We start from the raw sequence: 16,402 nt of genomic DNA on the forward strand, positions 1-16,402 counted from the left end.
TCCGCTGATACCTGCTGTGAAGTGAACCTTGTGTCTGTGTGTCTGTGTGTGTGTCTGTGTGTCTGTGTCTGTGTGTGTGTGTCCTGGCAAGGTGCGAAGTGAACAGTCGTGTTGTGAGCTATTCTGGTCTGTCGCACACACCCACCTGTGATGTTTACCTGGCCTGCCACACGGAGCGTGCAGACATCTGGTCTTGTCTCCTGTGTCCTGGAGTAGTGTTTACTGTGTCATGTTTACTGTGTCCTGCTCACTGTGTGTCGTGGAGTGGTGTTTACTGTGTCGTGGACTATTGTTTATTGTATTGTCCTGAGAGAGAGAGATGCAGTACCTTTGTCACCTCCACCATCACCTCAATATCCTCGTTGTTTAGTCTCCTTTACGATGTCTGCTAAATGTTCCCAGAAATGCTTTGAGCGAAAAAGCAGTCGTTTTCAAATCTTTCTTTGTTTCTAACAACGCAATCAGAAAATAGAATAGCTTAAAATATTTAAAAATGAAGAGAAAAAACACTCCTGCTTCTATTTCAATTCAATTTGTCGCCTCTGATGTCAGCATGTCGATGGCCGCCACCCGACTTGTGAACAATTACCGGGTGGACTGAGTGATTTGCATTTGTATTCACCTCGGCTGCTATTGAAGTCCAGACAGTCAACTAACGGGTGCAAGTCGTGTACCCGCAGGTACAAACATCTAAGAACTTGTTTGTGTGTGTTGGTGTGTCCTCCCTGTGCCACGGGTGGCCTCCCGGTGAGTCAGGTTCCTGTCCTCGTCGTCGAGCTTTGTCGTCCTTTGGGTTCCACTTGCACAGCTCATGGCCAGCTAGTGTCATGCTAATGAGATGCATGAATATTAATGAACACGTGGGGTGTGTGCAATGTTATTCTAATGACTAGGTAAAACACAGTGCAGAGCTCTATTTCCCAAGATTGAACTGTCTCCTCCTGTTCTCGAGATACACTCTTACAACATCAGCACAGCAAGACACGAGGACTGCACATGGCGGTGTTCATGGGACAGTTGGACAGTTGGACAATATGTTAATTAGGTGTCTGTGTACTAACCTGACCTCATGATTGTAACCTTGACTTGAAAGTAAAGTCTGCACACCATACTGAGAAATAACATCTTGTACTGAGCTGTACCCAGTAACGAGTATGGCGAGTGTGCATCCTTCTACACCTTTACAAACAGTTTTGACCGAGTGTTGGCCTTAGTCATCATCCGTTAGCGCCTAGCAACGGGCTTTGTGAAGCTGGGCACACCTCCTCCATCATCAAGGGAGTAAGAAATAAGCTTCCCTTTAGGATGGGAGGAAGGTGGCAATGCTCTCTTTACAACAGTGATGTGCCCAAACCTGTTTTCTTGTTCTGAAGGACAGAGTCCGTCTCCAACTGAAATTTGAAGACGAGGAACACGAAAATGTGTTTCCTAGAGTATCATGAGAAAACACATCAAAGATGTTGATCAGTATGAAAACTGAAGAGCCCGAAACTAACAAGCCCTCATCATCATCACCATCATCATCACCATCATCATCATTGCTTTATCTTCATCTTCTCCTCCTGTTTGTTCAATGCATTAATATGAATGAATGTTCGTGTGGTAAAAGTCGAATATTTACCTTCACAACTAAACTCACCTGTATTACGAGCCGATTTGTAGGAGGGTGGAAAGTCGTCGCCTCCTTTACCTTTAGAGGATCTGGGTGAGAACGACGAGGATGAAAAGGATAAAAGCGACATGATAGGTTCCTCGCTTCAAGACACAAGACACACCTACAGACCTCGTCCCGAGCACCTGGCCGCCTCTCAGGTGTTGAATGACACACAAGCCCGCAAGCAAGTGAAAATATCCGACGATGATGGAAAAAGCACAAACACGTGGTCACGTGACCGCTGGCTCAGTGGGGCGGCTGTCACATCACAGGTGACGACTAAAGGAACTCGTCACCTTGCTTCACACTGCAGGTTATTTTTGCGTTCAGGGCTGATGAACACCTGGCAGTCGTGAGTGAGGTCGACTGGCGAGTGTTTAAGTCCCGTTAGTCACAGCACGGAGCCTGCAATGGCGGCTGTGGGAGGACGTGTCACGTGACGGTAAGGTCACCGACAAAGGGAACTGGCTGAGAATGCTACAGGACAAAGCCCAGGAACTAAAAGGTGGCTGCAAGTAACAACAGGTGTTGTATTTAGAAAAGAATGCAGGTTTGTGTACGGATTGACGAGGGCTGTGTTCTGATGCAGTGTTTGTAGTGGATGTGCAAACATTTTAACTCCTCAGTAACGGCAATGGGGCACAGTCGCAATGTTGATGGTTAAACCGGAAGCAAATCTGTGTTTTGGCCTCGTTCTAGAAGTAAATGCAGACAACTCGTTTGCAAGAAGTCCAGAGATATACGAGCGTATCCTTGTTATTTTCACCAGACAGCGGTGCTCGCCCCTGCGATGCCAGTCTCCAGTCACCAGACACTCAGCCAATCACTGTACAGCTTACAAGCAGAGGACTGATGTGTCACAAGCCCTAGTCACCACTGGTCACAGGTCCCCTACCCAAAGTGTGACAGCCCCTTGTCATTAAAGCACTCGCACTTCCTCACCTTGTCCATTCTACATCTGACCCCACTGACCCCACTGCTCTGCCTGCTGGGGGAAGTGAGGACACAAACATCCGGGCAAGTTCCGTGAGTTGGTCCACTGTTACAAGGCGCCACCCTGGTCGTCCTGGCGCCTTTTGTCGGCCGCACAGAAAGTTTTGGTCAGAACACGACCCTGAGGAGGAGGGACACTGTAGTGACCTGCCCTCGGGGCACAACTACATTTGTTTATTGGACAGAAGACACTTTACACAAAGACTGTGTCTGCCAAGCTTGTGTCTGTAGACAGTCATCAGGAATGATGGTCACGACCATGGCAGGCCAGGTGACCCACTGACCCCGAGTTCTTGATGCACGAGGCGGTCTGTTGACTCCTCAGGTCCCTCCTTGCCACGTGAAATGTCAGCGCGACCTTTAGCCTCCCTCCTAACAACACCGGCACTACACGCACCCTCCTCACAAGGTACACAAGTATATTACTATAAATAATCTCTGTGTGTGTGTGGGTGTGGGTGTGTGTGAGAGAGAGGCTGTGAAAACGCGGTGTCCTCTTTGGTGGGAAGGTGTGTGTGTGTAATAACAACAAAAATAACAACAATAATTTCTTTATTCAGTTTTGGAGCCCATCTGGGTCTTATCAAAGTCAAGCACTGCTGGTTACATGCATGTTAGCGAGGGCATCGTGTTCGTGTTAATGGCCTATTATGCTGCGTGTGTGTAATCGTGTGTGTGTGTGTGCGTGTGTGTACGTGTATGTGTGTGTGTACGTGTGTGTGTCCTGTAAAAGCCAGCGATGCGTGTGTCTGTGCTGTAATGCAGGCTACATCAGCTACACAGGTTGATGTTCGCTGGCACCAAACACGTTTTCTTCAAAAAACACACTTGTGATACTCTACCCGTCTCTCTCTCTCTCTGTTATGAACATGTGACACATGTGCGTGTGTGTGTGTACATGTACGTGTGTGTGTGTACGTACGTGTGTGGGTATACGTAAAGGTACATGTCAGTGATACTCGGCTATAAATTATCAGATGCACAGACCTACATTCCCTCGTCATTATCGCTATGAGACGGTCAGTAGTCTATCATCACATCATCATCACATCATCATCACATCATCACATCATCATCACACCATCATCATCACACCATCATCATCACATCATCATCCCCATCAGGTCCTACTCATCAATGTCCGACCATGTTCCAGTGGGTGAAGGGATCAGAACTCGCCTGTCTGTGTTGTTGTGAGCACCGACAGTTGTGTATCACAAGAAGTCATTCACACTTGACTGTTCACATGTAGTCGTAGACAAGATGTGCTCACCCTCAGTGTGTGGGTCTGTGTTTGCAGTAACCTAGACACAGTGAGCCACTCTCTCTGAGACGACTTGGCCCAGGTGTACAGTCGCCACATTGCGGACTAAACATTGTAATTTTCTGTCTGCTGCCAGAATAAAGTCCACTACAGACCATGTTGGTGTTTTCCTCTCTCTCTCTACTTGCAGTATACTACTGTATGTCTCCCTCCACTTCATCAACTGCCTTCTCCCATAATTCCTGAACTGTTGATCATGCACAGTTAAAATTTCTCCATACACTCATGGGGCGAGTGAATAAAATCAAAGGTCAAAGGTCAAAGGGCAGGCCGTCTTGCTATCATGGAAGCAGCTTCTGACCTGTGGACTGTGGTTCTTATCTCCGGTCATCGGGTTCAGTGGGTGGCCACAGGAAAAATGATGCTGGCAGTTGGGTCATCAATAGCCTCCTTATCTCTTCCTCTTCCTCCCGCTATTTCTCTCTCTATTGGTTTTGGAAACGCACTGATTTATTACCTTTAGATTAAGGATAATGGATTTGAACCGTTGCTGCACTCGGCAATACTGTTTGTGATGTCGGAGACTGGGGGTGGGCGCTGATGACGTCACTAAATAACCGACTAGGAGAGGATCGTACAGTCCTTCACTGGCGGCAACACAAACACTTGTTGAAGACCTATCATTACTGTCCACATCAACAAGTGTCAGTGACCACCACGAGGACGACTAGCACGTGACAAGTCACGTTTGTGTGCGTGGTCGTCAGCGCGGGAAACAAACAAACTAATCCACCCAGTCCTCGCAAAACAACGAGAGGCAGTGTTGTCTGTGGTTACTTTAAATGAGATAAAGAAATAAAGATATGCACATCATCATCATCATCATCATCATCATCATACTGAAAGAGAAAAAAGTGAAAGAGATGATGACGAGAGCGATGTGTGCGATGGCGATTTATGTGTGACAGTAGCAATGTGTGTGACGACGACAGCGATGTATGTGGTGACGATAGCGATGCAAGAGGATCGTCTGTGTCTCGTGAACAGTAGTGTCAAACGGATGTCACCCACCTTTCGTGGACTTGGTATAGCTCACCGGGAATCCCTCCGACTCCTCGCCTTTAAAGCAGGTGAGCTGGCAAGGTAGCAACTTCTTCATTTTATGCCCCTCGCAGCAGCGCTGCCAACCTTCGTGCTTTCCACGGAGACGTCTGGGAGTCAGAGTGTGTTCAGTTCACACGACACTGTCCATGTGTCACTGTGTTCTGTCCATGTGTTCCGTTCACACGTGTCACTGTGTTCAGTTCACACGACACTGTCCATGTGTCATGGCACTATCCATGTGTCACTGTGTTCAGTTCACACGACACTGTCCATGTGTCATGGCACTATCCATGTGTCACTGTTTCAGTTCACTGGCACTGTCCATGTGTCACGGCACTGTCCACGTGTCACCACATGTCCAGTTGACAGGGTACTGTCCTACCCCGTGTATATCCTGCTGGACTGTGGGGTGGCTCTGTGCGGGTGTTTGTGGGGTGCGCGCAGTGTCCAGCAGACTGTCAGGTGCTGTGTGGTGCGATCGACCTCACCTCGGCCACCCTCTCACCCATGCGGCTTGCTGGCAGGCCGTCCGCCCAGCGCGGCTACAGAGGCCAGCGAAGGCTGGCAAGTCCTCCGCCGACCGTTGGCACACGGTGTGGTCCACCGGCTGGCTGTAGCCTTGTAATAACTACAATTTTCTACGCCCTGACAAAAACCTCCATGCCATTTTCGATTTGATATCGACGTTGTGTTTTCATTCAGCTTTTCCTCCTTTCCTGAGATTCTGAAAGTCTCACTGTGGGGAGGAGAAACAGCGAGAGGAGCTCGTCATCGCCTGTCAGCGGCCAAAGACAAGACGCGCCGGACACCACCTTCAGCCTCAGAGAGGAGTGTGGACACTGTGAACAACAAACCCACAACTATTTTCCCCGCTAACCACCAGGAACTATTTTGTCTCCTCGCTGTTTGTGTCAAACCGCGAGTGGTGCACTGTAGAGCAATGGCCGCTGACTGTCCGGCAGCCCATCAATTCCAATCTCATTCTGTAACAACTGATTGGTTTTACTAATCACTCTCCTGATCACGTGGCTGACAGGTAAGTGATGTGTCAGTGCCACATTAGAACTAATTACAGTCTGATGCCAGGAGATAGAAGCAGGAGCGACAGTGTGGCAGGCTGCATGGCTGCACGAGGCGTTATCAGGACACATACAAATATATTTAATATTATATTGTATTATTATATTCTGTCTACTGCAGCATAGAAACCACTCTTATTATCAATATCCAGAAGTCATTTCCTCTGTCTTTGTCACATCATTTGCAGTATTATTAACACTGTTTCCGCTCCACTGGAGCTTGTCGTGCTTCAGACTTCATGTCGAGCCTCAGGGGTGGAGGGCGAGATCACGTGTAATCATTTGTGGACTGACCACAGGAGAAATTTACAGCAAGAACACAATTGAGGAAAGTAATGACAAATTCACAAAATACACAGAAATCGATGACACTTACACAAAGTGTGCGACACCGAGAACTGAGAGCATGAAGCTCAAACCCACAGGGGAAAGGTCATTGTATTTTATTTGCAACCAACATCCAGCTGTGGGGTCGGGGTGGAAACTGTATTTATTCCTCGCTCAAAATGTTAAAAATGTTTCTCATTACTTCAATCCAGCGGTTTGCCTGACGCTGGTCTAGAAACAGATGAATAGGTCTTTCTGGCTAAAAAAACGAGAAAAACAAGGGCGGAATTGGACAGCGACTCGGGTTTCTGTCCATGGCGTGCACGTCACCGAAGCTCGCTGCAGCTGCACGTCACAACTGTGGGTTTTCAGACTTCCAGACAGCACTCGGGTAGGCAGTGCTTTCTCTGCCGGGTGTCGACTTACAGGCGATTTCAAAGGCGCTGATTACATCTTTCCGGAGAACTTGCGTGTCAGGTCCGGGTGGATTATACGGGGTTGCTTGTGTTCAATGAGTACTCGCCTTCATGTAGATATGCACAGAGTACATCAGCTTAGAAGCAAACAGTTGACAAGACAGAAAATATCTTTAACTGACGAATCCTCAACTGATGTGGAGAAAAGATTAAATGAAAACATGTTCCCTCCCTCTGTGCTTTACACCGCCTTGCCTCAGGTGACGTCCAGCCGCCATAGTGAACTCCCCTTACAGAAGGTGACGTGCCATCCGCCACACACAGACCTATCCGTCACACAGTATGTCTACACCTCTGCTACCAACATCAAATACAAAGAGAGAACTGGGTCCCTGTCATCAATCACTAGTCTCCGGTCATGGACACAATGTTTTTGTGTGAACAAGATTCTGCGTGGTAAGGAGCCAGAGCCTCGTTTCCAGCACAAAAATGAGACAGACAGCTGGGGTGGGGGGGTCAGGAGTTTCATTTATGGACAGAGTTGTCTGTAACAACAGCGCCATCATCGTCACTGGCGGCCAGCAGGCGGGAAGCCCTGGGCTCGTGTCGTGAAGTGTGACGTCAGCAGCCTGACAGTCGGTGACGTGGCGCCAGTGACACACACTGAGTGTCAGGACTGGACAGTGGCAGTGTCACGACCCTGGCACTGGACTGACCAGCTGTCCACCCTAGCTGTTTGTCACGGCACTTGTCTGACCAGCTGTCTACCCTAGCTTACTGTCACGTCACTTGTCTGACCAGCTGTCTACCTAGCTCACTGTGACGTCACTGGCACTTGTCTGACTAAACGTCTACAGCGATTCATCGGCGGATTTATCAAAGTAGGTCCCCCCCCAAAAAAAAAACCCGAAAAAAACTGCTAAAAATGGTGGACCATTCAGGCTGTTGTGACAGTCACAGTACATCACGTGACCATTCAGGCTGTTGTGACTCTGCTCCTGTCAGGACACAATGTACCCAGTGTACAGTCACAGTACACCACGTGACCATGTTTACTTTGTACAGCTGCCTAACTTTCAATGGCTACTCAGTCCATTTTTCAAATAACCGTCTTTGCCATTAAAGACGAATGTTGTTGTCTGACCGTGTGAGTTAGCCTTAAGTCCGTCTATAAATAGCCACCGAGAGAAGGACGAGCAGCAGGAAAGAAAGATGACTGTACATGATGAATGCCGTGTTAAAGAGGTCAAGGGTTGTGTCCTGGAGATGCTGATGAGAACAAGATGACAACAAGTCACATCGTCACAGCTGGGAGACCCAATGTATTCTCCACAGAGCGTCTCCTAGCAACCACCTCCCACGTAGCACGTGCGTGACCGCGTGCACCAGGGGCTGGTGACGACCCTCCACCCTTTCCTCGCTCTTTCCTTTTTGTGTTCGTCCAGTCCAATCCTTCCGGTCCTTGCAGAGCATTGTGTGATGGCAGCAGACGGCCACCTACACGCCGCATTCAGCAGACGACAGTTAAAAGCTGGGAAGACATTTGTAATGGGTGGCTTCCACCCTCCGTGTTGGTGACAATGGCGCCTGGCGTCTGGTGGACACAGACACAGGTGGTGGAGGAGGGGTACTGCTTGCGTGACGAGGCTCCAGCCTAAAGCACTCGGTGCTCCACACCCGACACCAGCTTCCTGTTGACGTCTGATGGTCTGCCACCCAGTGCGTGTCTACAGCTGGCACCACAGTCCACCCGTCTACAGGCTTCACACAGGCTGTCGTCACTCGGGTGTTGATGAGTATGTAGATGACACTCGTGTGGATGACGGGATGGTGCAGACAGCAAAATAGATGAGTGAGAATCACCCAGTATTGGATGGACAGAGAAAAGCACCGATGATGATGATGATGATTATATTATTCACAGGCTGCTTGCTGTATTTAACAGAAAAGGACAAAAACAACGAGAAAGATGACACTACAGTTAACCCTCACAGACCCACTGGCATTAGTCAGAGTGACAAAGTAGTCCTGCAGGTCAGGAGGCAGAGTTTAAAGAGCGAGGGAGGGAGGGAGGGAAGGTTACAGGGGGCGCCACTCACCGTCCTTGTCTTTACGAAATGCTGTGAGGGAAGCCTCCTCCACGAAGGAATCCTCTTGAAACGTCTGTCGCCGACCTGTGAGGTTTGAACCCAGCAGCAGAGAGCGTATGTTGCCATAGTAACTGGCGAACCGCTCCGAGAGTGTTGCCCTGGAAACCAAAACACAATGAAGCTGAGAGTTCTGGTCAAAGAAGGAATTCGGCTAATAATGGAGAGGGGGAGCGACAAACACTGTACACGTGTACAACTGTGTATGTAGGTCTGTGGCATGGCTTTAGCTTTCTTTGTGTCAGGTGGTGGTGGTAGTGGCGGTGATGGAGGTGGAGGAGGAATGGGTTAAATGAGTGTGTGCACTTGTGCGTGCGTCTGTGTGAGTACGTGTGTGAGGGAGCATGACGGTGACAGCGGCATGACTGTCATTGATGTATATCAACATTATTGATGTGTATTCATACAACCCCACAGAACACCTGGCTGAGTGGTAAACTAGGGATGTAAGTGTGGTCAGTGGACCATGCAGCTGGAGTAAAGCCAGTGACAGGTGTCAGGACCGTGTGGCTGCCAGTCTCAGTCTCCTCAACAATGGAATCAAACGTTCGCTGCCGACCGTCTTCTTCCTGTCTTCCCTCTTGCACCTCCGTGTGTCTTAGTTGTTTTGTGAGCTCGTCCTCTGGGACTAATTCACTTCGTGACTGGTTCACTGCGTGACGTGATGCTGATTATGATATGTGACGTAATGCTGATTACACTACGTGACATGCTGTTTATACTACGTCCCCCTGCTGTTCCTCCCAGTTTTATTTCTCTCCTCTGTGATGCTCCCTGAGCTCATTTCTTGTCTGTGTGGCGAGACGTGACGCAGCACAGACCTGCGATTGACTACCACACTCGACATTGTACAGAGCAGGTCAGAAGGCCGGCCAGCATGCACGGTACCTCGCGTGCTGTCAGTCCGTTCCAGACGCGATGTGCAGCAGACTGCAGCTCGCCGCACGTGCCGCGCACGCCACGCGGTTATCGTTTGCAAAATGTTTTTTATTCATGAGCAATTATGGCGGCGAGATTTCCGTGATGCTGCCTTCCGTGGCGTCACCGGCGCATCGCTTCCATAATCAATGGCAATTTCCGGAACATGCAATACTTGGGCCGCCTGTCTGCTGGCAGCACAGATTCTAGTTCTCCTCCCGATACAAGTGCTCCATTAGCACGCTGTTCCGCCGCGTGAGTAGTGCTCACGCCTGCCTGCCCGCTAGTGAGCCGCACTCACCTGTCGCCGCATGTGGGGCCCGACACCATGGATCACAGAGCGCGAATGTAGAGATTATCGGAGACGATACAGTGTCTGCCACCGAATTATTATTACTATCATTATCATTATTATCATTATTATTATTGGAGGAGGTCGGGTGTTCCACTCTACGACTCACGGCTACTCCGCCTTAGCGGTCTCGTCAGGTGTGACGACCGATAACTATTACTCACAAGCATACCTAGCTTAACACGTGACCAGTAACAACAGCAACTCGCATTCATATCCGACAAATGGCTGCCTACGGACCACGTCACCATCACGTGATGAGGCGGAAGCAGGTGTCAAAGTCTGAGATCGCCCCAACATTGCAAGTGGCAGGCGCCGGGTACAGACCACACCCATGCCGTCGATATCAGCCACTTCCGGTGTGAGCTTGCCGTACATCCTCCCTTGGCACTGGCGGCGTCAGGCGGTCAGAATGTTCCACAGACACTGTGTTCCACACAAGACAAGACACACACCTTGTAACGGGTTGCAAGCATTAAGGGGTGTGCATCCATGAGCGGCGGGTGTAAATGTGTGTGTGTGTGCTTGTGAGCGCGCACGTGTGTGTGTGTGTAAGAGATTTTTTTATTCTGAAACGTTCGCGCACTTTCTTAGGGGAGGTAACAGCGGAAACAGTATACAACCTCAACAGTGAATCTCAATGGTCTTGGTGTAGGTGAGACAGCCACGGTCCTGCTCCTGGCATGAAACCAGTCCGGCATGAGTGGCATCTTGACATGCGCGGCAAGGCGAACTGTACTCACTCCTCCCATCAGTGTGTGCACTTGCTGTACCCGCCAAGAAAATGCAGTCTATGAGCGAGCGAATTGCCAAAGGAGGAAACCTCTCAGTGCCCCCCAAGTCCCCTTTGTGTGAGACAAGGTGTCAGACAAGTGTCCATGTCCACAACGTTTGCTCCAAGCCATTGATTTCCTGTGGCCTTCACACACTCGGCCAAACACTGTGTAAGATGTCCACACAGATGTTTGCCCTTTGGGGGGGGGGAGGCCTTTAATGGCTGGACTTGTTGTTTTGTGACATTTGGCGAGTGCACGCGCCGACATGACAGCTGCTGCACTTGAAAACTGTTGCCGGAAGGTTGGCTGACCTCTCGCCTGATGCCCACCCCAATGTGCCAGTGCACATGCCATCCTGTTGCCATCCTGTTGCTGTAAACCTGTCCTGTTTACAGCTTGTCACCAGTGTCTGTTTCTGTAAACCTGTTTACAACTCAGATAAGTCGTTGTCATGACGACTATGTCGCCGCTTGTCTGTGGTCGGTATATTCGTGTCTTTCTCTGTCTCACAAGGTGATGCGAGCTCAGCTTGAGAATACAATCAACAGTCGTTATTTCTGTCACTAGATGATGGCGATGATAACGATAATTACAGTCTAGATGAGACACTGCCGTGCACACATTCTCTCTTTCTTGCTTCTGTCTTTCACATTCCTCCATTCACATTCCGGCAACGCGTTGGATAGAAGTCTTCACCCACATCACAGCCGACCTACATCTTACATCACAGTCGACCTACATCTTACATCACAGTCGACCTACATCTTACATCACAGTCGACCTACATCTTACATCACAGTCGACCTACATCTTACATCACAGTCGACCTACATCTTACATCACAATCGACCTACAGCTTACATCACAATCGACCTACAGCTTACATCACAATCGACCTACAGCTTACATCACAACCAATAGCAAAGCAGGAAGAACAGAAAAAGCTTTTTTCACCAGAAAAAGGTTTTCAATGTTCATGTCCTCTGTTGTGTGTTTTGTTCAGCTGCAGCACCACACCAACACCAAGCATGGCGCCCTCATGTGACGTAGACATTGTATTCAGTCGTGAGGTCACGTGGGGCGCGAGACCTTGACGAGGTTGGACCAACGTTGGGCTGGTCACAAGGGGAGGGAGGTGTACAGGTAGGTTGTGTCACGTGGCACTGACTGGCATCGTCAAACATCTGAGATTTCAGTCCAGGTTGCGACAGGACTGAGCGATCCGTTGACTTATTGTTCAAGAAACGTCCATGACATACTTTACATACTTTACACAACTTACTCATCCACAAACTGTGATGTATAGACACTTGCTGCTACTACTGCACTTGACATCACAAATATTCCAACACAAAAGAAAGCACTTGGAATGAATATTTAATTTCTTAGCTTCGGTTGACCGCAGGGAGGAGTTTTGCTGGAATCGTAATGAACTATAAACCAGAAGCAGTTAGCTGAGACATGTCGTTAGGACAGGTAGAAATGACGATGACTGAGCACGACATCCTTACCTACCAATGCGGTTAGATACCCGAGTCACGCAGGGTACTTGACCCAACTGAGCCAGCTGATCCACCTGCCTAACGGGTGTGTGCCGCCGTTATCGGGAGGGAGAGGTAAGACAACAAGAGGGGAGGTGAGCCCCTCCCTCACAAAACGCTGGCCTCACGATGAGTGAGGTGTCTGGCACTCGGCACTCGGCGACCTGTGAACCCCGGGTCTTCATTGACTTAGTGGCTGGCTTTTGTCTTCCATGTTTAAATGACAGTGGGTACATTTTGAAGACTTCCTAAGTCAGGGTTAGTGGTGGGCATCTTGCTCTGATTCCTCCCTCTCTCTCTCTCTGACACACATACACGTCCGCATGCATACACATACGCACGCCTGCACACACACACACATAGACTATAGACTTTACACGCGCGCGCACCGCAATCACCAACAAGTCACGAAAAACTCACCTGCGCCGCCTGCGGTTCATGAGGTAAGACAAGCCAGAGGTCAGGTACAAAGAAAAGCGAGGTCTTGCACACCTGTCCACACCTGTCCGGAGCCGACTTACTCCGTGTGTTTGGTGATCAGACACAAGCAACACACACACGCGCGCTACGCCGATGAGCAAAAGCTGGGAGCCTGAAGTCAGGAAGTGTGAAGAGCATCTCGGCGATAGTCCGTGTGTAGCTCGGCCTCCCACACAGCCCGCCGCCTACTGCACGGCGCCACACCCGCCACCCGCCACCCGCACCCCGCCTGCTGCTGCCTCTGGCTCAACGTCTTTCAGGCTGTCGACGACAGCAGCGATTACCTCCCATCGCTACGTGGCTTTTACAGCCAATGGGGAGACAACTCAGGCCTGTGTGCGCACGTCAGGGAGAGAACTCAAACTGTCGATATTCGATGATATCTTCGTCGTGCTTTCCTTTATCACATCTTTGCCGTAATCGCCTTTCCGTTACAACAGGATTGGCACAAACAACCTTTGATGCTGCGTCCTTCGGTTCTCCCGATGTTTACTGGGAGGATGGGTGGAGGGGTGGATGGGTGGTGGTGTGGAGGGGTGGAGGGGTGGGGGCTGCAGGGTTTATCACTTCGCCATCTGCACTTGTCGTTGGTGCTCCGAGTGCAGGTTTACGAGAGGAGTGCAAATTTGTGAAGGCGCCCACTTGCAGTAAAGTCTGGAGGTATTAGAGGCAGAGGGCTGAGTGGCCATCACGTCGACTCTGCTGGTGCCGGTGTCACCATGGAAACCTTTTGGCACGCGCCGTGAGGGTTTGTGGTTAAGGTCACGTGATAGCGGATAGTGGTGCTTGTCTCACCCAGTGCAGCCAATCGACCAAAGTTTCAAACCGAAGCAAGTCGCTGTCTGTGGTTTTGTTACAGAGGAAATTCAAATTGTGTTTAATACCTTGATTAGGGGGATGCTGGAGCCACGGTGCTTCAGCTGATAAAAGTCACTCACCTGTGTAACATAAATACTAGCAAACAGTCAGTCGCCAGAGCATAGACACTATGACGAGCATAGACACTATGACGAGCATAGACACTATCCCAGAGGGAACCAATTAGGTTTTTTTCCAGAAAGATCGCTCTGACATCCTAAGGGTGTAGTTAATGAGGTGCAACTGTTCACTGGGCTCACAGGTCGACATCACAGACACCAGGAGAGCACGTGCAGACGCTTGCGTTGCCAAGGACACAGCCGCAGGGACAGTTGAGATCATTAGTTAATTATTAGTTAATTAGGCGCACCGGGAACAAATGTCACGTGGCGAGTTTGACCTCTGTGCGAGGTGATGTCTCAGGCGTGTATCTCGAGAACCGAAGGAAGTATTCACACACTTTTGGGGGAACACCCCTCGGCTCACCAAGTCAACAGAGAAAAAGAATTTTAGTTGACCTTTCACACGAACAAGTGGGACAGAAACTTGTGGACCTCTCAGACTCCAAGAAAAAAGTGGACTGAATACTTTGTAGATAATTACTACATCGGGCAGAGTATCTCAAGTTCTTTCAGAAGCTGTGCAGCATACAAATATACTCCAGCGGTTGTCAAACGACTTGACATCAAACAGCTGCTGTCAGAATGATGATGACGACGACGATAATGGTGTGTCCTCGGAGGAATCTTTGTGCTTTAAGTTTGTGTTGCTAGGGAACAGAAAGCAGTTCAAAGCAGGATTGGAAACAAACACAGGCTGGCCCTTCCCCCTCCATGACACGTGCAGGAGTGAGAACAGGTGAGTAACAAATGTCTGGCAGTCCATTTCCAGGGAGAGAATTCACTTTTATGCGACATCTGCAGTCAATCAAACTGCCAAGACTGACGTCTGCTTAAATTGTTCTGAGGAATTCGTCTCCCTTTCCTCCCCCACCTTTTATTTCACCACGTGATCGCCTTGCAGTGATCATTGCACTCTGACCTATCATTGGCACGTGACCAAACGATGAACCAGAACACTGCCATTGTCTTTAAAGTTTTCTGTTGAGGAGTGAGCAAGTTCTTTCTACCTGCTTAGCCAACAAGATAGCTAACTCACTGTTCATCGGTGAACTGCCTACCCACCTGGTCAACAGTCTACCAACGAGATTTCTGCAGCGATGCAACTTTCTAGAAAGTTCTGAAAAGTCGCCTGATGTTTGCTGCTGTTTCCGGCTCTGTGAATGGTCTCCTCCAGCTCACACATAAATCTTGAAGCCACACTTCATGTTCAGCAGCCAGCCACCCGTACATCACTACAGGGTGTTGTTGAAGAGCAGTTTAGTGTCTCGACTGTCTTGGGTGTCAGCGAATGTCCTTTAAAGTTTACTTTATCTTCAGGGTTCATCCCTGTCATAGCTTCACGATAACTTATTTGTTTGTTTATGAGCACGGATGTTTGTGTGGGAAGTTACATCGACATGAAGGACTTGTTTGCCATACTAGACTTGATTGCTTCCCACAATGTGATAGCCTGCGGAGATGTAATACACAAACTTCAAAGTCATCAGGGTTTCGGTGGGGGTGAAGATGGTGGAGGTAGGGCTATGTGGTGGTGATGGTGGCAAAAATAAATTGTAGAAGCAGCATCGGCACTGAATGAACTAGTGTCAAGATAGCCTCCTCCTTCTTCCAATGTTTATGTGGTCATGGGAAGGGCACTAGACTTTGTATGTCCTTGATGAACTGGGTGGTTCTTTGTAGTTTCCTCTCCTGCCCCATAGCTTGTCCCACAGATGTGGATGTCTTGACTGCGAGTAGCAGGCCTTCTAGAGGGATTTGTTGTTTTGGCTGCCTAAAGCACATATTTTATATCTATAGTACATATATATGTTTTTGTGCAAAGGTATTGCAGCCAGAATACTGTCAAGTGTAGTTCGCTAGTAAACTAAGCTATATACATATTTTCCAGTGATATTCTGTCCTTTCTGGTCAGTCATCTAACAGATCTTTCAGAACAAACTTCTAAGCTTGAGTGAGCCTAAAGCTTGAGACTGAGTGAGTCAGTACTCACATAAGGAGTCACAGTTCAGTCTCAAAAAAAATCTTTCACGGAAGAAACACATGTTTATCATATTTGAATACCACGAGTTTCTTGTGATATTAGTGTTAGGACAATGCTGATTAGTGTTGATATTAGTGTTAGGACAAGGCTGATTAGTGTTGATATTAGTGTTAGGACAATGCTGATTAGTGTTGATATTAGTGTTAGGACAAGGCTGATTAGTGTATGCCACCAGTGTTTACAAACATCGGGGCAGCGTTTGTTTTGTTTGTTTGTTTTTTGTTTTGTTTTTTGCAGAATGAAACATGGTCTCTCATACAGCAGAAAGAATGCCAATTATTTCTCATTTGACTGTCTCTTATGACACCATCTTCCTTTACAACGGATTTT

The 16,402-nt window shown here is 48.8% G+C and overlaps 1 protein-coding gene across 2 annotated transcripts in view; it reads right to left on the reverse strand.

Annotated features, from left to right (window-relative positions):
- The window catches only part of LOC112576690 (protein-glutamine gamma-glutamyltransferase K-like), a 47,404-nt gene that overhangs the window by 10,797 nt on the left and 20,205 nt on the right, over positions 1–16,402 (reverse strand). The window contains exon 2 of one of the 2 annotated variants that reach the window (XM_025259332.1): positions 8,937–9,085. In XM_025259332.1, the coding sequence (XP_025115117.1) occupies positions 8,937–9,085 (149 nt within the window). Of the gene's footprint in view, positions 1–1,639; positions 1,788–8,936; positions 9,086–16,402 lie in introns of those variants that run through there. The other variant, XM_025259333.1, reaches the window with a different exon arrangement.

Source organism: Pomacea canaliculata, linkage group LG12, assembly GCF_003073045.1.
Source record: "Pomacea canaliculata isolate SZHN2017 linkage group LG12, ASM307304v1, whole genome shotgun sequence".
Taxonomy (NCBI): domain Eukaryota; kingdom Metazoa; phylum Mollusca; class Gastropoda; order Architaenioglossa; family Ampullariidae; genus Pomacea; species Pomacea canaliculata.